A 24,904-nucleotide genomic window follows, 5' to 3' on the forward strand; every position below is an offset into this window, starting at 1 on the left:
TGACCTGCCCTCTGCTTTATCTTAGATTGGAACACTAACCTCCTGTGATTCCAAAGTCTTCCCTTTATTCATGCAACCAAACAAGCGGAATAATATAAGGGAACTGCCAAGGGCCATCACTTCACAGGATAAGAGTGAACTTGCTGAACACACATAAATCTTCCAAAGGAACAGGGGATGAAAAGGCCAGCCCAGAATCCTGGAGCAGAGCATGGCCTTCAAAACAGTTCTCACGAGCTGTTTGTTATTCCTGTCAGTTCCTACAGTCGTGGGACTGGGTAGATGTTTGACTCTGTACGCAGAGTAAAGAGACTGCGATTTCTGTTGGGGGATTTTCACCCTCTGACCCACATTCATCATCCAGTAGGTGATATCTCCCTCAGTCTGAATATACTGCAGACTGGTTTCTCAAGGATGTTCATCTGAAGAGCTGGCACCATTTTGAGGCCCCTGATGCTATAAGATCCACCATGTTGTTGATGGTCAACAAGATCAATGTATACGTATCAGTCATGATTAATGACTCACAAAGCTCCACATAGCCAAGTCAGATTCTTTTAAGATAAATAGGCCCACCCTTGAACCAAAATGTGTATTAACTTCCTCCTTTATCAACAGATAAATAGAACCACATCGCCCTCTGCTGTCTGGGAACCTTGACTACAGCTCCAACTCTTGCTAAAAGTACTGTGTTGCTCTCCTGCTGTTTGCCTTACTCTTGCTTAGATGAGTGTTTACAGTGTTTTCAGGATGGAGGAATGAATCAGTTCAGTTCAGTCACTCAGTCATGTCTGACTGTTTGCAACCCCGTGGACTGCAGTACGCCAGGCTTCCAAAACTGTCCATCACCAACTCTTGCTTGCTCATTTCCATCCAGTTGGTGATGCCATCCAATCATCTCATCCTCTGTTATTCCCTTCTTCTCTTGCCTTCAATGTTTCCCAGCATCAGGATCTTTTCAAGTGAATCAGTTCTTCATGTCAGTTGGCCAAAGTGTTGGAGTTTCAGCTTCAGCATCAGTCCTTCCAATGAATATTCAGGACTGACTTCCTTTAAGATTGACTGGTTGATTCTCCTTGCAGTTCAGGGACTCTCAAGAGTCTTCTCCAACACCACAGTTCAAAAGCATCAATTCTTCAGCGCTCAGCTTTCTTTATGGTCCAACTGTCACATCCATACATGACTACTGGAAAAACCATAGCTTTGACTAGATGGTCCTTTGTTGGCAAAGTAATGTCTTTGCTTTTTAATATGCTATCTAGGTTGGTCATAGCTTCTCTTACAAGGAGCAAGCATCTTTTAATTTCATGACTGCAGTCACCATCTGCAGTAATTTTGGAGCCCAAGAAAATAAAGTCTGGCACAGTTTCCATTGTCTCCCCATCTATTTGCCATGAAGTGATAGGACCAGATGCCATGATCTTCGTTTCTTGAATGTTGAATTTTAAGCCAACTTTTTCATTCTCTTTTTTCACTTTCATCAAAAGGCTGTTTAGTTCCTCTTCAGTTTCTGCCATAAGGGTGGTGTCATCTGCATATTTGAGGTTAATGATATTTCTTCCAGCAATCTTGATTCCAGCTTGTGCTTCATACAGCCTGGCATTTCACAGGAATTTGGAGGAATGAATAGTGGCCAGTTTTTCTTTAAAGAGACCTTTAAAGGTCTCTTTGCTCCCAAGGACTAATTTCCTTGTATGTTTTTGGTAGCTGTATTCTTACAGATGTTAAATTCATTAAACCAAAAGCTACATAACTTGAGTCCTTTTATCAGATTCTGCCAAAGTCCAGGTAGATCACTAACTACTTGGAAAGGAAAATATTTAACTTTTCATAAAATGTGCATTTAGTAAGAATATGCTTTTTTGAAGAAACTATATTTTATAAATAAATAGCTCATATCTAATGGTTTCAGATAATGCAAATTTATACTTTCACAGTTGATTATAAGATGTGTTGCTGTAAAAATAATATCTATTGAGCAGCTTCTAAATACCGATAACTTGCATATTTTATCCCATCTCTTTACGTGTATGACAACTCCTTTTTGTAGTTGAGAAAATTAAAGGTAAGAAATTTAAACCTGAACTGGGATTTGAACCTAGGCTTTCTGATTCCAAGACTCATGTTCTTTTCTTTCTTTTATATAATGCTACTTGTTGTGCTTGAAAACTGTCTTCCAATTTTTGGTGGTATTGTACCTAATTTGTTGAACTCTTAAACTCCTAATTTTGTTTCCCTTTGCTTTTCTCCCCCACAACATGGTAGTAGAATTGGAGAGTGGAAGGAAGAGAAAGAAGAGTTAAACTTTTAGCTATATTACTCCATGAAAATAATAAAACCAGAGGATATGAAATAGCACAAATTCAATCACCTTTTATATCTAATTTTCTCTTGTTTTCCAGGACAAACTCCCAAACCTGAGCCAACACCAGCTCCTCATGACAGTAGGTGTTTCCGTTTTTTTTTCTTTCTTTTAAAAAAATTAATTAATTTATTTTAATTGGAGGCTAATTACTCTACAGTCTTGTGGTGGTTTTTGCCACACATCAACATGAATCAGTCACGGGTGCACATGTGTCTCCCCATCCTGAACCCGCCTCCTGCCTCCCTCCCCACTGCATCCTTCTGAGTGGTCCCAGAGCACTGGCTTTGAGTACCCTGTTTCATGCATCGAACTTGGACTGGTCATCTATTTTGCGTCTGATAATATACACGTCTCAATGCTATTCCCTCAAATCATCCCATCCTCGCCTTCTCCCACAGAGTCCAAACATCTGTTATTTACGTCTGTGTCTCTTTTGCTATCTCGCATGTAGGATTGTCGTTACTGTCTTTCTAAATTCCATATGTATGCGTTAATACACTATTGGTGTACAGGTTATTCTTGTTTTATTTTTTTATTGAAGGATAATTGCTTTACAGAATTTTGTTGTTTTCTGTCAAACCTCAACCTGAATCAGCCATTGGTGTACATACATCCGCTTCCTTTTGAACTTCGCTCCCATCTCCCGCCCCATCCCACCCCTTTAGGTTCATACAGATCCCCTGTTTGAGATTCTTAGCCATACAGCAAATTCCCACTGGCTGTCTATTTTACACATGGAAATGTAAGTTTCCATGTTACTCTTTCCATACATCTCACCCTCTCCTCCTCTCTCCCCATGTCCACAAGTCTATTCTCTATGTCTGTTTTTCCACTGCTGCCCTGTAAATAAATTCTTCAGTACCATTTTTCTAGATTCTGTATATATGCATCAGAATATGATATTTATCTTTCTCTTTCTGACTTACTTCACTCTGTATAATAGGTTAGGTTTATTCACCTCATCAGAACTGACTCAAAGGCATTTCATTTTATGGCTGAGTAATATTCCATTGTGTATAAGTACCACAACTTCTTTATCCACTCATCTGCCGATGGGCATCTAGGTTGCTTCCGTGTTCTAACTACTGTAAATTGTACTGCAATGAACAATGGGATACATATGTCTTTTTCAGTCTTGGTTTCTTCAGGGTATATGCCTTGGAGTGGAATTGCTGGGTCATATGGTGGTTTTATTCCTAGTTTTTTAAGGAATCTCTGTCTTCCATAGTGGCTATATCAATTTACATTCCTATCAAAAGTGCAAGAGTGTTCCTTTTCTCCACACCCTTTCCAGCATTTATTGTTTGTAGACTTTTTTATGATGGCCATTCTGACCGGTGTGAGGTGATATCTCATTGTAGTTTTGATTTGCATTTCTCTGATAATGAGCGATGTTGAGCATCTTTTCATGTATTTGTTAGCCATCTGTATGTCTTCTGTGGAGAAATGTCTGTTTAGGTCTTTTTCCCACTTTTTGATTGGGTTGTTTGTTTTTCTGGCATTGAGTTGTATGAGCTGCTTGTATATTTTGGAAATTAATCCTCTGTCAGTTGTTTCATTTGCTGTTATTTTCTCCCATTCTGAGGGTTGTCTTTTCACCTTGCTTATAGTTTCCTTTGCTGTGCAAAAGCTTTAAGTTTAATCAGGTCCTACTTGTTTACTTTTGTTTTTATTTCTGTTTCTCTAGGAGGTGGGTCATAGAGGATCTTGCTTTGATTTATGTCAGTGTTCTGCCTATGTATTCATCTAGGAGTTTTATAGTTTCTGGTCTTATATTTTGGTCTTTAATCCATTTTGAGTTTATCTTTGTGTATGATGTTAGGAAGTATTCTGATTTCATTCTTTTACATGTAGCTGTCCAGTTTTCCCAGCACCATTTATTGAAGAGGCTGTCTATGCCCCATTGTATATTCTTGCCTCCTTTGTCAAATATAAGGTATCCATAGGTGCATGGGTTTATTTCTGGGCTTTCTATCTTGCTTCATTGGTCTCTATTTCTATTTCTATGCCAGTACCGTACTGTCTTGATGACTGTAGCTTTGTAGTATAATCTGAAGTCAAGAAGGTTGATTCCTCCAGCTCCATTCTTCTTTCTCAATAGCTTTGTCTGTTTGGGGTCTTTTGTGTTCCCATATGAATTGTGAAATTTTTTGTTCTAGTTCTGTGAAAAATGCCATTGGTCATTTGATAGGGATCACATTGAATCTGTAGATTGCATTTGGTAGTATAGTCATTCTAACAATATTGATTCTTCCTACCCAGGAATATGGAATATCTCTCCATCTGTTTATGTCATCTTTGATTTTTTTCATGTGTCTTATAATTTTCTGTGTATAGTTCTTTTGTCTCCCTAGGTAAGCTTATTCCTAGATATTTAATTCTTTTTGTTGCAATGGTGAATAGGATTGATTCCTTAATTTCTCTTTCTGATTTTTCATTGTTAGTATATAGAAATGAAAGTGATTTCTGTGTATTGATTTTGTATCCTGAAATTTTGCTAAATTCACTGATTAACTCTAGTAATTTTCTGATAGTGTCTTCAGGGTTTTCTATGTACAGTATCATGCCATTTGAAAACAGTGAGAACTTTTATGTCTTCTTTTCTGATCTGGATTCCTTTTATTTCTTTTTCTTCTCTGATTGCTGTGGCTAGGACTTCCAGAACTATGTGGTGAAAGTGGACACCCTTGTCTTGTTCCTGATCTTAAGGGGAATGCTTTCAGGTTTTCACCATTGAGAATAATGTTTGCTACAGCAAACTTATCATATATGGCCTTTACTATGTTGAAGTAAATTCCTTCTCTGCCCATTTTTTGAAGTTTTAATCATAAATGGGTGCTGAATTTTGTCAAAGGCTTTTTCTTCATCTATTGAGATTATCATATGATTTTTATCTTTCAATTTATTAATATGGTATATCACATAGATTGATTTGTGTATACTGAAGAATCCTTGCATCCCTGGAATAAACCCAACTTGATCATGGTATATGAGCTTTTTGATGTGTTGCTGAATTCTGTTTGCTAAAATTTTGTTGAGGATTTTTGCATCTATGTTCATCAGTGATATTGGCCTGTAGTTTTCTTTTTTTGTGTTGTCTTTGCCTGCTCTTGGTATAAGGGTGATGGTGGCCTCATCGAATGAGTTTGGAAGTGTTCCTTCATCTGCAATTTTTTGAAAGAGTTTTAGAAGGATAGGCATTAGCTCTTCTCTAAATGTTTGATAGAATTCTCCTGTGAAGCCATCTGGTCCTGGGCTTTTGTTTTTTGGGAGATTTTTTTTTTATCACAGCTTCAGTTTCAGTGCTTGTAACTGGGTTGCTCATAATTTCTCTTTCTTCTTGGTTCAGTCTTGGAAGACTGAACTTTTCTAAAAATCTGTCCATTTCTTCCAGGTTATCCATTTTATTGCCACATGATTATTCATAATAGTCTCTTGCAATCCTTTGTATTTCTGCATTGTCTATTATAACCTCTCCTTTTTTGTTCCTAATTTTGTTGATTTGATTCTTCTATTTTTCTTGATGAGTCTGGCTAAAGGTTTGTCAATTTTGTTTATTTTCTCTAAGAACCAGCTTTTAGTTTTATTAATCTTTACTATTGTTTCTTTCATTTCTTTTTCATTTATTTCTGCTTGGATCTTTATGATTTCTTTCCTTCTACTAATTTTGGATTTTTTTGTTCTTCCTTTTCCAGTTGTTTTAGGTGTTAAGTTAGGTTGTCTATTCAATGTTTTTCTTGTTTCTTGAGGTAGGATTGTGTTGCTATAAACTTCCCTGTTAGAACTACTTTTGCTGCATCCCATAGGTTTTGAGTTGTCGTGTTTTCATTGTCATTTGTTTCTAGAAATATTTTGATTTCCCTTTTGATTTCCTCAGTGACCTGTTGTTTGTAGCTCCACCCGTTCAGGCACTTAGAGGGGTCCCTTGCCTGGGGTCCTTCTCTGTTGTTTGGCATATCAGCAACATAGAGGGGCTCCCCTGGCTGGGGTCCTACTCTGTAGATCGGCATGTCAGGCACTTAAAGGGGCACCCGGGTGGGGTGCCCCTCTGTAGTTCAGTGCGTGGGACGTTTGATGGGCCAACCTCTCTATTGTTCAGCTGCTGATGCTGGCAGATGGGGAGAGAGAGGCTATGGTGATGGCTCCACCCCCTATGCTTGCTTCCATGGCTACCTGGCTTTCCTCCACAGGCATTTCCCACCACAGTCTCCTCCCTCACATCCCCTCGCCATCTCTCCACAGTCAACAGCAACCCTCACCTTGGGATTGCTCCACAGTCCCTAAACTCCAGCTCCCAGCTGCTGTGCCTTCCGTGGGACCTGCATCCCTGTCCAGGGTATATATGGCTGCATCCAGGACTGTCTGATTCTCATTCCATTTACGCTGCCACAGGTCAACTGTTTTACTCTCAGCCTTAAATGTTTCTCCTCTTACTCAGGCAGTTGCCCTGATGTGGGGATCGGACCCCTGCTTCAGTTGCCCCACCCACTGAGGGCAGGTCCAGTCCTACTAACACTCCATTTTTCCCCCTTGTTCCTTCCTCCTACCGAGTTTTGCCTCATTCTATGTATTATTTTCCGCTGCTCAGGTCTTTCTGTCTGCTCTCAGCTGGTGTTCTGTATGCAATTCTGTGTCTGAAGGTGTGTTCCTGATGTATCCGTGGAGAGAGGTGTGTTCCATGTCCACCTACTCCTCTTCCATTTTGTTCTTCCCCGGGCTTTTTTTCTTCCTTTTCTGATATTGATAGCTTTTTTTTTTCTCTTTCCTCATTGCTTTCTCAGTGGGAAAAAAAAATACTTCCCCTGGGAAGATGGAAGAGATTCCTAATGTCTGAGAATCTCATGAGAACTTGCATCTTCTCCTCCGGACAAATACTGACATTCACAAGCATCAGGCATGTTAATGCAATTTCTCAGTGTTCACAAATCAGATCCAAGGGCCTCATATATGGCTTTCCTATAGCTGCTCAGATTACCACAAACTTGGTGGCTACATGCATTTATTCTCTTACAGTTCTGGAGGTCAGGAATATGACCTCAGTTTCCCTGGGCTGAAATGAAGAGATGGACAGGACCATACTCCTTCCAGAGGCTCTAAGGGAGAATCTACATCCTTGTCACCAGCTTCTAGAGCTGCATTCCTTACATTTATTGGTTAATGGCCCACTCCTTCATCATCAAAACCAACAGTGTAGCATCTTCATTTGTCACAAAGCCACCTTCTTCTGTACTCACATCTCACTCTGTATCCCTCTGTAAAGATACTTATGATTTACATTCCAGGCCTACCTAGAAAATTTAGGTTAATTTCTCCATCTAAAGTTTTTAACTTAATCACATCTACAAAGTACCTTTTTTCTGTATAACTTTTATAGATTCCAGATATTAATACCTGGGTATCAGGACTTCCCTGTTGATCCAGTGGCTAAGATTCCATGCTCCGAATTCAGGGCCAAGGTTCGATCCTTGGTTAGGGAACTAGAACGCACACTGCCACAACTGAAGATCTCAGTGTATACCACAACCAAGACCCAGTACAGCCAAAGAAATTTAAAAACAAAAAAGACCTGGATATGTTTTGGACTCTTGTTCAGCCTGCTACAGCCCAGAACCATAGAATCCTTTGGTTGGGAAGAAGGCTTGGAGGCTCTCTGGGTATAGGAATTCCTTGGTTCTCCGATTATACGTTGAAGCATCAAAGTACATCTGTTAAAACCTCTTTGTTACACTGAGATGAAAACTGCTTTCTCATGGGTTCTATTCTTTGAATCGAGAACATCTGGGTACATGTATGTTAATCATTCCAGCACTGTGATTCTTTGATGAATGTAACGTCGGGAGTTCTCTTACCCAATAATGGTACATGGAACTTAGTTTTTACAGAGTTGTTGGAAAGTAGATATTTGGGTTTAGGTAATTCAGTCTGTATTGGCATAAATGTTCTGCTCTTTCTGAGTTCTCAGAGTTGCAGATACCTCTGAAGGGCTACTCTGCCCTTTTCACTTTTGTGTAGCTTGCATACTAGATTCTTTTAGTTCATCTAAGTAAAATTCATCACCTTTTTCATTTATTTTTCAGCTCTGCCAGTTACTGATGATGGGTGGGTTATTTACAAAGACTACCAGTATTATTTCAGCAAAGAGAAGGCGACCATGGACAAGGCACGAGAATTTTGCAAGAGGCATTTTGGTGATCTTGTTTCTATCCGAAGTGAAAGTGAAAAGAAGTTTCTATGGAAATATGTAAGAATGTGATTAAGAATGAAATAGTGACATGTGATAAGCAACAATAATGTCTGCAATTGCTACCCTATGGTGCAATTTCCAATTATGTGCTGAATTTGAACCTCCTAAGGTCAGGGGTAAAGATATGAGTCCCAGGGGAAGGGAGGAGGGTGTTGGCCATCACATAAGTGAATGACTTGATTGCTGCAATATTCAGTGCAGAATCATAGAACCCAGAAACAGTGTTTAGACTTTTTGAACCTAGAAACAGTGTTTAAACAGTGTTTAGACCCAGGACTGACTGAGCTTTGGGAGAATCCAGACTTGATGGCTTGACTTTACTCATTTTGTTTTCAAAGATTTTCATTCTTAACTAGTTGTTATGTATCAGTCCTGAACCTTTGTGTACAGTGCAAGTTGATTATTAATTTATGTCTTAGTTGGATTAGTTTCTTGGTCAATAGATAGTACAGCTTGATTATTCATATAAAACTATTTCTTGACTATACTGAAATTTCAGCTAACAGTTAAAGTATAATTGATTTTTTCCCAAGCATGCTTCACTCACTCTTTTTCTTTAAAAATCTTCATGGCATCTTTATTGTTATCTAGAAAAGAGGTAAGAGAGAAGGAAAAATTAAATTAGACAGTAATGAAAGAGTAAGAATTCATGTCATTATGAAGGTTTTGAAGTGTAGTCTGATTCATCTCCATTTTCGTAGATATACCATGATTTGAAGTTTTCAAGGTATTTCCTAGTATTGCACCAATGTATGTGTGGATGGAGAAGTCTTTCCTTAGGCACATAATCCCAAATGACTACTTTGTTTAATAGAATATCTTTAATAATATCTAATTACTAATGGTATTTGATATTACAGAGAATGTCTTAAGGTATTTGCTATATAAATACAGGTTGTTACATAATGTGCATTTTTTTTTCCATTTTATTTCTCTGAAAAATACTGAATGTACAACAAAGTTTCTGCTTGAATGCCTCCTTAGAAAAGTCCCTAACAGACTGTCTCATTAACCTGTAGGTTTTATTTAAAATTTGCCTATCATATAAGTACAGATTGAACTATATGTAAACTTACATGTTCTAGGTAAACAGGAATGATGTACAGCCAGCATATTTTATTGGCTTATTGATCAGCTTGGATAAAAAATTTATGTAAGTAAATCAAAATAAAACAACTTTGCTAAGGACAGTGATGTGATGAACATTAAAGAGTGATTTTCAGGCTTTCTTTTTGCTAAATGCATTTTTTAATTAAATTAGATTTTTATTAAAAGCTAAATCAATGTAAAATAGCACAATGATGTTTACACTATTAAATACAGGTTGAAATAATTGAGGGATATAGTATGTTAAATATAATATATAATTAGCTTTAACTTCCCCTGCTTTTTTCTCTTTCCGATATGACTATAGAAATGTTGAAATTATATATGTGGCTCTCATGTGAGGCGTACATTGTGCTTTCCACAGCAAAGTGCTGCTATAGACAAACTGAGTGATAAAACTCTGAGGACAGAAGCAGAGTAAAATTGATTTTCAATAAGGAATACCCCCAATTTGTTTCCATATGTAATTTCTATCACCAAGATAAACTATTTCAATATGTAATTTCTAAAACCTAGATTTATTTCTGCATTACAAAAATTAAATTACTTATATATACAATCTAAAACAATCTTTTTTAATGAAATTCAGTAAGAAACCTAAATTTTATCTATGCTATTAAAGGTGTTCAAAGGATATTAAAGGGAAGCTCATGTTTCCTCTGCTAAAATGTATGTATTGATATGGGTACTTTTGCACTACATCTCTGGCAGCCATTTCAACCAAATATGTTGTTGAAAATCTAGAGTAATCATTTTCTTTCTGAAAAAGTGTGTTTAAGTTTTAAATGCATTTTAAAAAAATCCTGCTGGGCTCTCAATCTACAGAGCATCTTTTTAAAAAAACTAATTTTAAAAAATACTTTTAAGTATTTTCAACAGTATAGTTCTCAAATAAACAACTTAAGCTCTGATTGAAACTTGCAAAATGTCACCTCTCTTTGTTTTAGGAGATCATCACTTGTTAGTAAATCATCTATTAGGAAGATGTATTATGCAGATATGAATATTGAATTTACTTGAACAATTATTCCCATTGGGACTGTCTTTGGTGCCCAGAACCAATTGTGACTGCTGTTGCTGTTTCTGGCAAGAAAGAGTGAAACTCACTCTCATTATTACTTTTTAAAAAGATTTAGAAATTTAAAAAATTTTTGACTGCTCTGAGTCTTTGTTACAGCATCAGGGCTTTCTAGTTGTGGTCCACAGGCTTAGTTGCCTCTTGGCATGTGGAATCTTAGTTCCTGACCAGGGATGAAACCTGTGTCCCCTGCATTGGAAGATGGATTCTTAATCACTGGACCATCAGGGAAGTTCCACATAAATTATTTTTGAAGATCAGGATGTTTGATGTTCCTTTGGGCAAGCATCCATTTTAACAACCTCCAAAAGAGAAGGTTGAATTCAGTGATCTCCTTTCTCTTTCCACCTAATAGCCTCAGAACTTTTATAATTTATGAAAATAAACATTGGCCTACCTATCTTAGAGAGCTTCCCTTGTGGCTCAGTTGGTAAAGAATCCTCCTGCAATGCAGGAGACCCCAGTTTGACCCCTGGGTTGGGAAGATCCTCTGAAGAAGGGAAAGGCTACCCACTCCAGTGTTCTGGCATGGAGAATTTCATGGACTGTATAGTCTGTGGGGTTGCAAAGAGTCAGACAGGCCTGAGCAACTTTCACTTTCACCTATCATAGAAGAAACCAGAGTAAACATGAAAATCAGAGAATGGGGCCCAATGAGTAACTCTATATTTTCTGTCTCTCTGTGGGTAGTTTTGTTTTGTGGGAATCATGCCCAAGAAATACTATGGGAAGATGTTTACTTCGAGTCCATTTCTGGGATAACTGGGAATCTCCATTTCTTCTCTCACTTCAAGATTAAAAGCACATACCTCTTCTGGGGAGGGAAAAGAAGGCAGAATAGTCAGGCATCCAGTTGCTACAGGAGATCTCAATGCCCCGGGAGCAGCAGCAGCTACCTTTCTGGGGTTCCTAGTGATTTCTGTAGAAACCTTTCTTCTCTTTGCTTAAGATGCTGTAGTCTCTTCATCTTAATTTTAACTTGCCTGTTCCCACCACTAGGCTGTAGCCAACTCTTGTAATTAGATTTTTGCCTAATACCTAAATTTTCTTTTCCAGTTGGATGGATGGAAGCAAAGTGGATTATGTGGCTTGGGCCACAGGTGAACCCAATTTTGCAAATGATGATGAAAACTGTGTAACCATGTATTCAAATTCAGGTAGACAAGATCACAATCTTCTTTTTTAAAAAAATTTTTTTATTGTGGTAAAATTACGTAATATTAAAGATACTGTCTTAACCATATTTAACTATAATGTTCAGTGGCACTAAGTGCAATTCACACTACTGTAAAACTCTCACCATCACCCATCTCCCAATTCTCCACCTTCCTAAACAAAACTCTGTCCCCATTAAACACTAACTCCCATCCCCCATCCCCCCCACCCCAAGCCCCTGGCACCTACCGATGTACTTCCTGACTCTATGAATTAGACTCTTCTAGGTACCTCGTGTAAGTGGATTCAAGCAGTATTTGTCTGTACCTAAAGTATATTGGAATGCATTTTTAAGGTTAACCTAATATATATCCTACAAACAGATTATACCTTCATTTCTCCCCCCGTGCTATATAGTAAGTTCTCATTAGTTATCTGTTTCACTCACTGTAGTATATATATGTCAATCCCAATCTCCCAATTCATCTCACTCCACTTTTCTCTCCTTGGTTTCCATACATTGGTTCTCCATGTCTGTGTCTCTATTTCTGCTTTGCAAGCAGGTCCATCTATACCATTTTTCTAGATTCCACATATATGCATTAATAGACAATATTTGTTTTCCTCTTTCTGATTTACTTCACTCCATATGACAAACTCTAGATCCATCCTTGTCTCTGCAAATGGCACAATTTCATTCCTTTTTATGGTTGAGTAGAATCTGCCCTGTGGTGGGATGTGTCATTTGCTACATCCCTAGGCTAAAAGTAGCAAGTTGTATGCTTAACATCAGATAAGAAAAGAAGAGAGAATGAAGAATTCTAATTTTAGCAACACAACTGTTCAATTTGTAAGGTGAATGGATACTACATCCTTTCTTCTTATAAATAAATAAGCCAATGAGAGACAGTCTTCTCACTTCTTCTCATTTTATGAAACATTTTTTATCTCCATGTTTTTATCTGTAAAATGGGAATAACAACAGATATATCTGATGTCAAGAAAATTGAGGAGATCATACATCTAAACTACTAAGCAAATGCTTATATATATAGAGTTTAGGTATTATTAGATTATTATTACTAGCAAATCTGGCTATTTAAATAATTGTGCAACACCTAATGTAGTCTTTGCTCATAGTAAGCTCTTGATTAAAATTAAACTATTATTGGTTTAAGTGAAAGCTCAAAAGGTTATCCGCATAGATCTTTCTGGTCTCTTGTGTAAATGATGTTTGTAGTATAAACCATTTTTGAGAATCCTTATACAATATAAACACATTTTTAAAAAATATTTTTAACTACTATATGTAAAATAGATAAGCAACAAATATCTACTGTATGGCACAGGGAACTATTTCAATATCTTATAATAGCCTATAATGGAAAAGAATCTGAAAAAGAATATATATATCTATATTCTTATATATAATTTTTATATAATATATATTCTTTTTCAGATTCTTTTATATAGCATATATAAAATGGAGTCACTGTGCGGTATACTCAAAACATAACATTGTAAATCAACTTTACTTCAATAAAAAGTTGTTTGTTTTGGGGGAAGAAAGTGATTTAAAGGTAAACATGTAAATCTAATATAACTGTTCTGTTGTTTGTCAGGGTTTTGGAATGACATTAACTGTGGTTATCCAAATGCCTTCATCTGCCAACGCCATAACAGCAGTATCAATGCCACAGCTGTCCCGACCACAGCGTCAGTCCCAGGAGGTTGTAAAGAAGGTTGGAATTTTTACAATCACAAGGTACTAAGAAAATCTAGTTGTGGTCCTGGCTCTGATCAATATGGAGGTGACAATACAAATCTTTCAGCTTTAAGTTAACTTTTGCTTACCTCATCACTTCAGAGAATTTTAGGCAAGAGCTCCCATGTTAAATTCTCTATGGGAATTGAGAGTAGACTTGAAGATATTATCCAAACGCACAAGTGCCTGTTGTCCCAAGGGAGAAAAAACATTTTTTTTTTTCATTTCTGATTGGTTGTGAGCAAACATATGTTTAGTTCTGAGTCATTTTCATTTGTTTAGTACACACTATTATCTTTATGTAATTCCTGTGATTTTTTTCCCTTCCATCCCAGTGTTTCAAAATCTTTGGATTTGTTGAAGAAGAAAGAAAAAATTGGCAAGAGGCACGAAAAGATTGCATAGGATTTGGAGGAAATCTGGCATCCATACACAGTGAAAAAGAGCAAGGTGTGTGGGCAGTTTTATAGTCAGTGATGCACATAAATATGTAATTTTTTCTTATAGTAAACGATTTTTTGGTTTTCCAGAGTAAAGTCTAGGAAGGAAGAACAAACTCTTATGGAGTTTTATTAGTTTTATTAGTTGTAGGCACCATGCTGAGTGTCTTATGTGTAAATTGCCTTTCCATTTTTATAACGAATCTATAAAGCAGGAATCATCAGTCCATTGTGAATGAGGAAGTGGTGTTTAGGAAGTCTTAGGTCAAGGAGCTTGATGGGAAGGGGTAGGACTGGGAATCAAACTGGGTCTTCCAGCTTCAGTTCCGTTGGTTTCTGCCAAACCAGTTTGTTCACAGAAGAGCCAAAGAAGTAGAGGTTTTCTCAGAATAAAATTTAAAAATTGCTCATTTTCCATTTACTGCTCTTCTAGTCACTTGATCCTATAACTTATAATTCAGTAAAACTAATTTTCCAATACAAACATTGAACAAATTGAGAAAAAAAATTGATAAAACATGAGGATAAGCCAGAACTTTAAAGAACAGGAGGAGGAAACATACCATTTCCATATAGCAGATAGTAAAATTCATTATATTGTTGTCAATAGGAGGTACTTGACGCCTTTCACGTGGTCTTTTTGGGGCCACCTTATTTGTAGATATTTGCTTAGTTACTTTAAAAGCGATGTTGACCAACTGCAGGCCATTCAGATGAAAGTAACTAAACAGATGAAAGTTTTGAAACCACAGCTAGCCGTGAGTAAGGACTGTTCGAAAGACCCTAAATTTCGCAGTCAGAAGAGATGTGAACTTTGAAGGATTATCCCATGTGACTCGAGAAGGAAGATTTAGAACACATGAGGGGCAGTTACAGGGAAACAAATTTAGTCTCAAAATTAGGAGCTTATTCCAACAATTAGAGTTAATTGGATGGGTTGCTTCATGCATTTTTAAAGGACTGTAAAAATGCTTGTATTAGAAGGTACTCCAAGTGGGTGCTGCAGAGTCACATATGTTGATTGGTATATAGCCTGGAAGATGCTCAATGAATATTTATTGTACAGAGGAATTTATGCAGATGTTGTGGGGGGAGAAATGTGGACTGGATGGATGGTTTTTGAGTTCCCTTTTGGTTCTGAGATTCTTTGATTTCCAAAATCATTTACTGGAAAAAAAATGGTTTATCTCAAAAAATGTAAAAAAGAAGAGAGACCTTGGAACCCTGTGTGTCACTCTCCCAAACGTTAATTTCAGTTCATAAATGCCACCATGTGCTTTTTTGGAATGCATTCTACACTAAATCAACATAGCTTTCTCTGAGAACCTTTGACAAGTTCAGCAGCTTGCCAGATGCTGGAATAAAAGTGTCAAACCATAGCACACAATAAAAAAATTCAAGAATATAATATTCACATTTTTCTAACCAGTCTACCACATTTTGGGCTTAGCTACCCAACAGAGAAACACAATAATTGATTTCCGCTCTTAACCACAAAGTTCTGATTCCTGGCATCACAAAATTAGAACCTGGGTAATAGAGATGTGCAGAAGGAAACAATTTTCAGATAAAATAACATTATTCCTGGCAAAACAGGCACACGTTGAATTCTTATTGTGGTTCTTGGCAGAAAACAAGTCAGTGTTGAAATATTGGCAGGTAGAGCTTTTCCACATTTCATTTCAAGTTGGGGATAGGGCAAGAGTTATGATCTTGTTTGGGAAATAAAAACACAATATATATCTGTCCATGCTCTTTTCTTTCTGAAAATGTTAGAATTTTTTCTTTACTTTTAGTTAATTGAGAAATAAGCAAATTTCTGAGCAGAGTGATGGCATCTACTTTTCTGCTGAAGATTAAGCATGTAGCAGTGGCCCTTCAATGGAACTGTTTTGTTTTTTTTTTTTTCATGAATAAACAGATAATCTCTGTAGGCGACCTTCTATTTTACATTTTGTATTAGTAATGCAAGTGCTTAGTCATTTGGTTTCCTGTTTGCATTTAGGAGTCACGTTTAAGTGTGTATGTTTGAAAATTGCCCTATAAAGCAGTGACACCCCCTCCCCAACCTTTCAGGCAGGTTTCATGGCAGACAGTTTTTCCACAGACTGGGTGGGGAGGTGGTTTCGAGATGATTCAAGTGCATTACGTTTATTGTGCACTTCTTACATTGTGATATAGTGTTAAATAATTAGATAACCCACCATATGAAAAGTCAGATCACCAGGCATTAAATTCTCATAAGGAGCATGCAACCTAAATTCCTCACATGTGCAGTTCACAGAAGGCTTCACACTCCTGTGAGAATCTAATCCCACCCCTGATCTGACAGGAGGTGGAGCTCAGGCGATGTGTGCAATGTGGAGCCCGGTTCATAACAGGCCATGGGCCAGTCTGTGGCTCAGGGGCTGGACACCCCTGTTGTAGAGCCAAGGTTCTTCCAGGAGGTGTCCATCTCGTCCTAGGTGTCCACGGCTCCTGGCAGGTGAGATTGCTGACCTCAGAAGGCAGCTGCTGTGGTTTGGGAGGCATGGGGATGCGCTACTGGAGAGACGATGTTACACTTAAGCCTTTTACAGCTTCTGCATATTTGCTGCCATCCTTTCTGCCACAGAATTGGTAGAGAAGCAACAGGCCATATTTGTCCTACCCTCTCTAAATTTCTCTAGAATTTCTCTCCCAATGATGTGAGCACTTAGCATCAGGATGCCCCCTGGATCCAAGTACACTCACTGGACATGGATGGCTGCTGACCCCTAGGAGCTGGCCGCCCTGGAGGAGTTCCTTGGGTTTGGCGATCCAAGGTGGTGATCATTTGAGAGCCTAATGCTGGGTTGTTTTTTTTGTTTTTTTTTTTTTGACAGATAATTTTTGTTTTCAGAACTTTTCTGAATTAAGAGCTCTTTTTGGCCCCCAGTTGTTATAGTCAGATTATCTTATTTATTTAATTAGGATATCTGCTAACTCATAGGATGGCTGCTTGTATCAGAAAAGTCTTCTTCCTGCAGGATGGTAGGCAACCACAACACAGATCTGGGTGTACCAGATGGAGAGTGGGGCATGGGTTGGACCTTAGCTGCCCCTTTCCCAGTGCTCCAGTGCCCCTGAGCAGGGCACAACCTATACAGCTGTCTGCAGGGACCAGGGTAAAACCTAGACTTCTTATTGTGAGAAGTTTTTCAAAGTCCAAAGCTGAAGTGATAACATGCTGGTCAGGTTAGAATGTGTTTGTTTTCATGGTAAAACTTCTAAATGATAATAAAGACATTAATCATGTGCTTTGTATTTGTAAATTCATGTGTTCTGAATATTTTTGATATTTGAGTATTTCTCCCCAAGGTTTAAAAATTATCTTGTGAAACTTTCTTTCAGCATTTCTTACATATCATATGAAGAACTCCACTTTTAATGCCTGGACTGGGCTGAATGATATCAATTCAGAACACACCTTCCTCTGGACAGACGGACGAGGAGTTGATTACACAAACTGGGGGAAAGGATACCCTGGTGGGAGAAGGAGCAGTCTTTCTTACGAAGATGTAAGTGTCACTGTTAGGTCGCCTCTCTGTACACGATCAGTTTGCTTTCAGGTCAGCATGGTAGTGTTTAATCTTCTTTGAAAAATCTACTTGGATCTGATTCATTCTTACAGATTTTAACTGTTTCAGACTGAACCAGCCTTGAACGAAGGAATATAAATTCAGTTAAGAACTCTGTATCCCTAGGTGAAAGGTAGGAGGAGATGGTGATGGTAGTGAGGAATAGGGAAAGTCAGCTCCCACACGGGCTTATGTTGTAGTCAGCATGTACACTTGAACCCAGAGTTACCAATGTTCTTTGCGTCAACTGCCCCTAAACTCTTGAAGCTTTTGTAGTATTTGGGATATAGTTACTACTACTGCTTCTAAAGATATCATCATCATCATCATCATCATGATTGAGCTACCATTTGCAGGGTGCAAATGGAACTTTTTGTGCTTTTGTACATTCATCTAAGAGACAGACGATGGTTTCTTTATTTCACTACTTTTGATCTTATATCATTAAAGCCAACTAATCAGTGTTAAAGGCTATATTAGGCATTTCAAAATACATGAAGGAATAAAATAAAATAAAAGGAATAAAATAAAATCTTATGATTTTATTCTTAGCTTGAAGAAGCTTACACTTCAGCTAGATATCAAGTCTTGTACAAGAAAGAAGACTAACAGAATGAAAATGTGTAATGAGAAGAAGCTATAAAGCATAATAGCAGTTAGGAGGAAAGATACTTACAATGGGATGGAGTGATTTAATCACTCCATATCTATGGAACATACACAACATATCTATGCAATTTTTCCTTTGGTGGGAAGAAGGAATGTGAGGAAGAATCAGCTATGGGTCTTTTCACTCAAGACGTTTAAAACACGATGAGTAGGGGAATGTGGCAAGGGAATGGGGAAGTCACGTTAAGTGGGAAAGGTGAATAAAGTCTTCAAGAGAAAGGCACAAGCTGGGTTTAGGCAAGACTAAAGGGCTTTGAATATAGCAGGAGTTTCATGCAGAAAAGAAGTAGGAGTCAGCTTTAGAGGGTGGAAAACAGAATTTAGAGAAATTCAGATGCCCTAGGAAAGAGGTTGGACTTTGTCAGATAGGCAACAAAAAAAAGGTTTGAGGAGAAAAATGATTTGATCAGGATGGCATCTTTATAATAATTACTTTGGTCACTATGTGTAGGGTAAATATATTTTGGTTATGGGTAAATGATCTTCTGAGGAGAAATTCTTTGAATCCTTATTACATAAATGACGGCTGAAAAGTAGGATGGAGTGAGATAGGGTTTGCTTAGAAAGACCTCATGATGAGTGATAAATTTTATTTAGAACAACAAAATTCATTATGGCTCAAGTTTTTTCTTTTTTTTTTTTTTTTTTAGAACATAATGAAAAGGAGAAACAGAAACAAACTAGTCTATAAACTGACCACACAGGGCAAAAAAATTTGTTAATTTTTGTTAGTTTTATTGCTATATTTTTTCCTTAGTTTGTGTAAAAATATAAAGTTTATATTTCACACACACAAAAATCAACACGTGTTGTTACAATTTCAGAGCTTTTAAAATGAAGAAGATTAGATAGAGTTTGATAAAGAGAGTGGGAGAGAGGTGTTCACATGCATTTTGCAGAGGAAATATGCTTGTTCTGTACAGTTTCCTGGCTTAGAACAGAGATGCTGAGCCAGGATAATGAAAGATAAGAATAGCTAAAAGGGATGAGTGGAGCATCTTGGAAATATAGGATTAGGGGGTTCCAGAGGCTGAGAAGATGACTCTGGCCATAGTGAAAGATGTGGTAGCTTTCTGGGCATTTCTGATAGCAACATTTCTCAGAACCAGTACCCAAATTTAGTAAGCTCCAGGAGTTGGTGATGGACAGGGAAGCCTGGCATGCTGCAGTCCATGGGGTGGCAAAGAATCAAACATGACTACGTGACTGAACTGAACTGAACTGACTTAATTTTCAATTAAAATAGCATGAGTTCAGTGTGAGGGATCTGCATGGAAGTTGGTGCAATTGTGTGGAAAGTGAGGATGAATCGAACGTGCTGTCAATAAATTATTGTCGTTCAGTCACTGAGTCGTGTTGAACTCTTTGCCACCCTATGGAATGCAGCATATGAGCTCCTCTTCCTCCACCATCTCCTGGAGTTTGCTCAGATTCATGTCCACTGAGTCAGTGATGCTATCTAAACATCTCATGCTCTGGTGACCCCTTCTCCTTTTGCCTTGATTGAATTAGGACTAGCCTAAAATTTGGAGGTTAGGGATTAAGGATTTTTTTTTTTTCTGCTTTTTAATGATTGGTTTAAATAATTGTTGGTCCATATTTAGCTTTTTTTTTTTTTCCTTCCATGAATATACAGGCTGACTGTGTTGTTATTATTGGAGGGAACACAAGGGATGCGGGAAAGTGGATGGATGACACTTGTGACAGTAAGCGAGGTTATATATGTCAGACACACCCTGGTAAGTCCTAACAGACCTCACCAGACTGTGAGAGGTGGGGCTTTTATTATTTACTTATTTATTTATTTATTTATTTATTTTTTGAAGTGGGGCTTTTACATATTTTTTAAGAATGACTTTCTTCTCAATTTTGTTGTGAGTCTTAAACTGCTCTAAAAATTTTTTTGCTTCAAAAAAGATCACCCCTCACACATCAATATGTTTATTTGATTCACACTTTCACCCATGGATGCCTGTGACAGACAAAAAGGATACTTCCTGTAATTTATTGATGAATGTGCTCCCTCATCCATTACCAGAAAATCTGCATGGATTCAACTTGAATTTGAAACTTTTTCTAATTTTGATAGAAATTTGGGATGTTTGCTTACCTCTGCTTAAAAAAAAGTCAGAGTGGGGACACCTCATTTAAATTTGTGTAATTTGAGAACCACTGACCCCAAACATCATATATGTCTCAGTATTTGTTAGGTATTCTATTTTTTTTTTTGAAAAGTAATTGTCTTACTTATGGTCCTTTTTTTCATCTTAGGAAGCCTGACTATGGTTCAAGGAAAATAGAACAGATATGTGGATATTGACAAAGAATCTAGATTGTAGCTATGTACATTTTAGTTTCAAGTGAAATTAGAAAGTGGTTAGCTACTTAAGAAGAGGATCAGAAAATAAAAGATAGGTTAGAGACAAGGGCTGGAGATGAGGTGGGTTGTTGTCACCCTGAGCAGAGCTCTTAGAGGAGTTTGAGTTAGAAGGTACATGCTGGCCCAGATCTAACACATTTTTCTGTTCTTTCTGGGGAATCAGGGAACAATGAGTGAAAATCACTGAAGATATCTTCAGATGATTGGAAAGTTCTGCAGAAGTTCTAGCCTTCTATTAATCCAAAAGCCATCCCAGGCCACAGTCGCATCTCTCACTTTGTTATGCCCTTCGAGCGCCAGAACCTTAGGCCACCAGTGATACTTCTGTGTTTCTGGTCTTGGGGGAAAGAAGGGAGACCCCTTCCAAGAGTGAATGATAATCCCTAGACTTACTTAAAATCATCGTTTTCTTCTTCCTGTAAACATAAGAGATCAGATGTTTGCTGCCAACAAAAAATATCTTTTAAGATTTTTAATGATTTAGGTTTAAGGGGAGGTTGACAGTATTAAAGCGAAAAAGGCAGGATATGAAATTTTACAGAGTATTGATGATGCAAAAAAACACTTTGAACTGTCTTAAACAAATAAGAACCTAAAAGCTATTAGGGAATGCATCAAAATAGAAATAGTGGATATGTGTGGATCGTGGGATTAAGAACTTTAGTTCCTTCATTGTACTATTGTATTTTTCTGGATTTTTAAAAAATTTCTCTCTCACACATACCCTCTCTCTCTCTCTATATATATATATATATTTACACTTATATTGTGTATATTATATAATACCTCTCTCCATACATATATAAATTATAAGGAAATACTAAACTGTTGAGGTGATTAAATTCTGAGTAATTTTTTCTCATTTTTATGCTTTTCTATATTTTCTAAAACTTCAGCAAAGAACATGTGTTCAGTATTTTTTTCAAACACTGTTGTTCTCAAAAATTACCTAACGGTCCAATGGTTAGGACTCTGGGCTTCTATGGCAGGGGGCACAGCTTCCATCCCTGGTTGGGTAACTAAGATCCTTTAAGCCACCTTAAAAAAATTAAATAAAATAAATAAAGATAAAATAGTGTTTTTATTCATATGAATATGTATGAATAAAAATGAATGTATTCATGTAAATATATAAAGATATAGAAATAAAGACATGAATGAATACATATGAATATATGAATAAAAAAACACTTAGACAAACCATAACACATGTTCCTTGATGAAATTTTAGAAAATACAGAAAAGTATAAAAAGAAAAAATTATCCATAATCTTAGCACCTGAAAATACCTCTCAAAAATTTAGTTTTTCCTTGCAATTTTTTCTATGAATGTTTTAATAAATAAGCTAATTAGATAAGGGAGCTAATTTCCTGGCTGCATATAGCCTTTAATAAAGCTTTTTAAAGCGTTACCTTAAGCTTCATTTGTCACTTTTAGCAGACCAAAGCTGTTCCAATGATACTGAGACAAACCCCGTTCTCCCCAAGCTGAGAAAGATAGGGCTTGACTTCCTGCTGGCTGTGACATGTAAGGACCTTGGGCTGGGGCTCTTGGGTTAATGCAACTGTACCAACACACGGTGGCAGCAACAGCAGAAGAAAGGGGAGGTTGCCCTCCCTCTTTGCTGAATCAAAATTGCTGCCTTTGAGTCATCAAAGGAAAGTTTGGCATTCGTGGGGTGACAGAACAAGGCACGTGATGGGTTGGGTTGGTATACAGCGGAACAGCTCAGAGAATTGGCCAAGACAACATTGGTAGGCAAGGATATGTGGAGCCCTAGACCAGGGTTGGCAACCTTTTCCTGTAAGAGACAGATTATAAATATTGCAGGCTTTGCTGTCCATAAAGTTTCTGTTGCAGTGACTCAACTCTGCTGTGATCGTGGGCGATCATAGTCCATAAACAAGTGAGCGCAGCTGAGTTCCACTGAAACCTTATTTATGTGCCCAAATTTGAATTTCATGTAATGTTTACATGTCACAAAATACTGTTCTTTGGTTTCTCTCCCCAACCATTTAAAAAACTCATGGGCTATAAAGACAGACAACAGGCCAGATTCCACCCTCTGGCTGTTACTCAGTGACCTCTGTTCTGCTCTTGGGCATCCACTAAGGCACACAGAAACAAGATTTTTTTGGGTCTTGATCAAAGTCTGGGTGGGTCTAGAGTAGTTATTAGAAATGCACTCTAAGAGATTGAGGAGGAAAGATCAGAAAGCTAGTGTGACTCTAACTTGCAAAGGGTGCAGTTTGGATAAAGCATGGAGATAAGATGTTCTTACTCATCATAAGAATAAAGCTTGATCCTGACATCAAGGTTAAATGAACTGGCAACTGTTATATGGCTTCACTCCAGAGCATAAGCCAGTCTCTTGAAGGTACATGAATCACTGATGAAGTCACACAGATGAAGTCAAATAGATATAAATGCAAATTCCATGGGTAGAATGGAACAGAATGGGGGAGGGGAAGGAGAAGAAGACTGTTCTCAACCTTAATATTTAACCAAGGTGGAAAAAAAAAGATTGGTATTGACAGGTTGATAGACATCCTATAATTTGTGGGTTTAAACTGTGGCATTTCTTTCATTCAAACCCTAGATCTCATTGTATTTATAAGTCTTTTCAGTTGTATAGTTTATAAACTTGATCATGTATTTCTCTTATTCTAAATAGAGTTTAGAAATGACTTCAATCAGGCATACTGATTAAAAAACAGAACTTTGTGTTCTCATTTGAAATGGCACATGAAAACGTGTTTAACAGTCCAATGGTTTGCATTTGGGCTATTTAGATTCTTTTTAGGATGCATGAAATATAGAAGTCGTGTGCTGATGGCACTTAAGTTGTGTTTAGTGTTAATGAAAATATTTCTTTTTATTCCAGACCCTTCCTTGCCGAGTTCTCCAACAGTTCCAACAGATGGTTTTATTAAATTTGGTGAAAGTAGCTATTCGCTTGTGAAATTAAAGCTGCAGTGGGATGAAGCTGATGATTATTGCAAGCTGCACACTTCCCACATTGCTAGCATTCTAGATGCTTATAGTAATGCTTTTGCCTGGATGCATATGCAGACACTGAATGAACCTGTATGGATTGCCCTCAACAGTAACTTGGTAAGATGCTGGAAACATGTGTGACTTGACATGATTGATAAATGATAACTGAATCTGATTCTCTTCTGTTCATTCTGTTGAATACTTATTATATGAGAGAAACTGCTACCTAGAGCCTATTATACAGAGTGAAGTAAATCAGAAAGAGAAAAGCAAATATTATATATTAATGCATACATATGGAATCTAGAAAAATAATCTTGATAAATCTGTTGGCATGGCAGGAATAGAGATGCAGACGTAGAGAAGGGACTTGTGGATACAGTGCGGGGAAGGAGAGGGTGGGACAAATCGAGAGAGTAGCATTGACATATATACACTCCCATGTGTAAAATAGATAGCTATTAGGAAGTTACTGTCTAGCCCAGGGAGCTCAGCCAGGTGCTCTGTGACAACCCAGAGGGGTGGAGTGCGAGGCAGGCTTGAGGGGAGGGGATTTATGAATACTTGTAGCTGATTCATGTTGTTGTATGGCAGAAACCAACACAACATTGTAAAGCAAATATACTCCAGTTAAAAATACATTTTTTTCGTTTATTTTTATTAGTTGGAGGCTAATTACTTTACAATATTGTAGTGGTTTTTGCCATACATTGACATGAATCAGCCATGGATTTACAGGTATTCCCCATCCCGATACCCCCTCCCACCTCCCTCCCCACCCCATCCCTCTGGGTCTTCCCAGTGCACCAGCTCTGAACACTTGTCTCATGCATCCAACCTGGGCTGGTGATCTGTTTCAACCTTGATAATATACATGTTTCGATGCTGTTCTCTCAAAACATCCAACCCTCGCCTTCTCCCACAGAGTTCAAAAGTCTGTTCTGTATATCTGTGTCTCTTTTTCTGTGTTGCATATAGGGTTATCGTTACCATCTTTCTAAATTCCATATATATGCATTAGTATACTGTATTGGTGTTTATCTTTCTGGCTTACTTCACTCTGTATAATGGGCTCCAGTTTCATCCATCTCATTAGAACTGATT

The 24,904-nt window shown here is 37.6% G+C and overlaps 1 protein-coding gene across 1 annotated transcript in view; it reads left to right on the top strand.

Annotated features, from left to right (window-relative positions):
- The window catches only part of MRC1 (mannose receptor C-type 1), a 108,682-nt gene that overhangs the window by 65,215 nt on the left and 18,563 nt on the right, over positions 1 to 24,904 (top strand). Inside the window, exons 16-24 of the mRNA XM_065919580.1 lie at positions 2,403 to 2,444; positions 8,443 to 8,606; positions 9,695 to 9,762; positions 11,851 to 11,951; positions 13,572 to 13,714; positions 14,050 to 14,164; positions 17,527 to 17,693; positions 20,059 to 20,161; positions 23,688 to 23,917. Of these exons, the coding sequence (XP_065775652.1) occupies positions 2,403 to 2,444; positions 8,443 to 8,606; positions 9,695 to 9,762; positions 11,851 to 11,951; positions 13,572 to 13,714; positions 14,050 to 14,164; positions 17,527 to 17,693; positions 20,059 to 20,161; positions 23,688 to 23,917 (1,133 nt within the window). The remainder of the gene's footprint in view (positions 1 to 2,402; positions 2,445 to 8,442; positions 8,607 to 9,694; positions 9,763 to 11,850; positions 11,952 to 13,571; positions 13,715 to 14,049; positions 14,165 to 17,526; positions 17,694 to 20,058; positions 20,162 to 23,687; positions 23,918 to 24,904) is intronic.

Source organism: Muntiacus reevesi, chromosome 2 (assembly GCF_963930625.1).
Source record: "Muntiacus reevesi chromosome 2, mMunRee1.1, whole genome shotgun sequence".
Taxonomy (NCBI): Eukaryota; Metazoa; Chordata; class Mammalia; order Artiodactyla; family Cervidae; genus Muntiacus; species Muntiacus reevesi.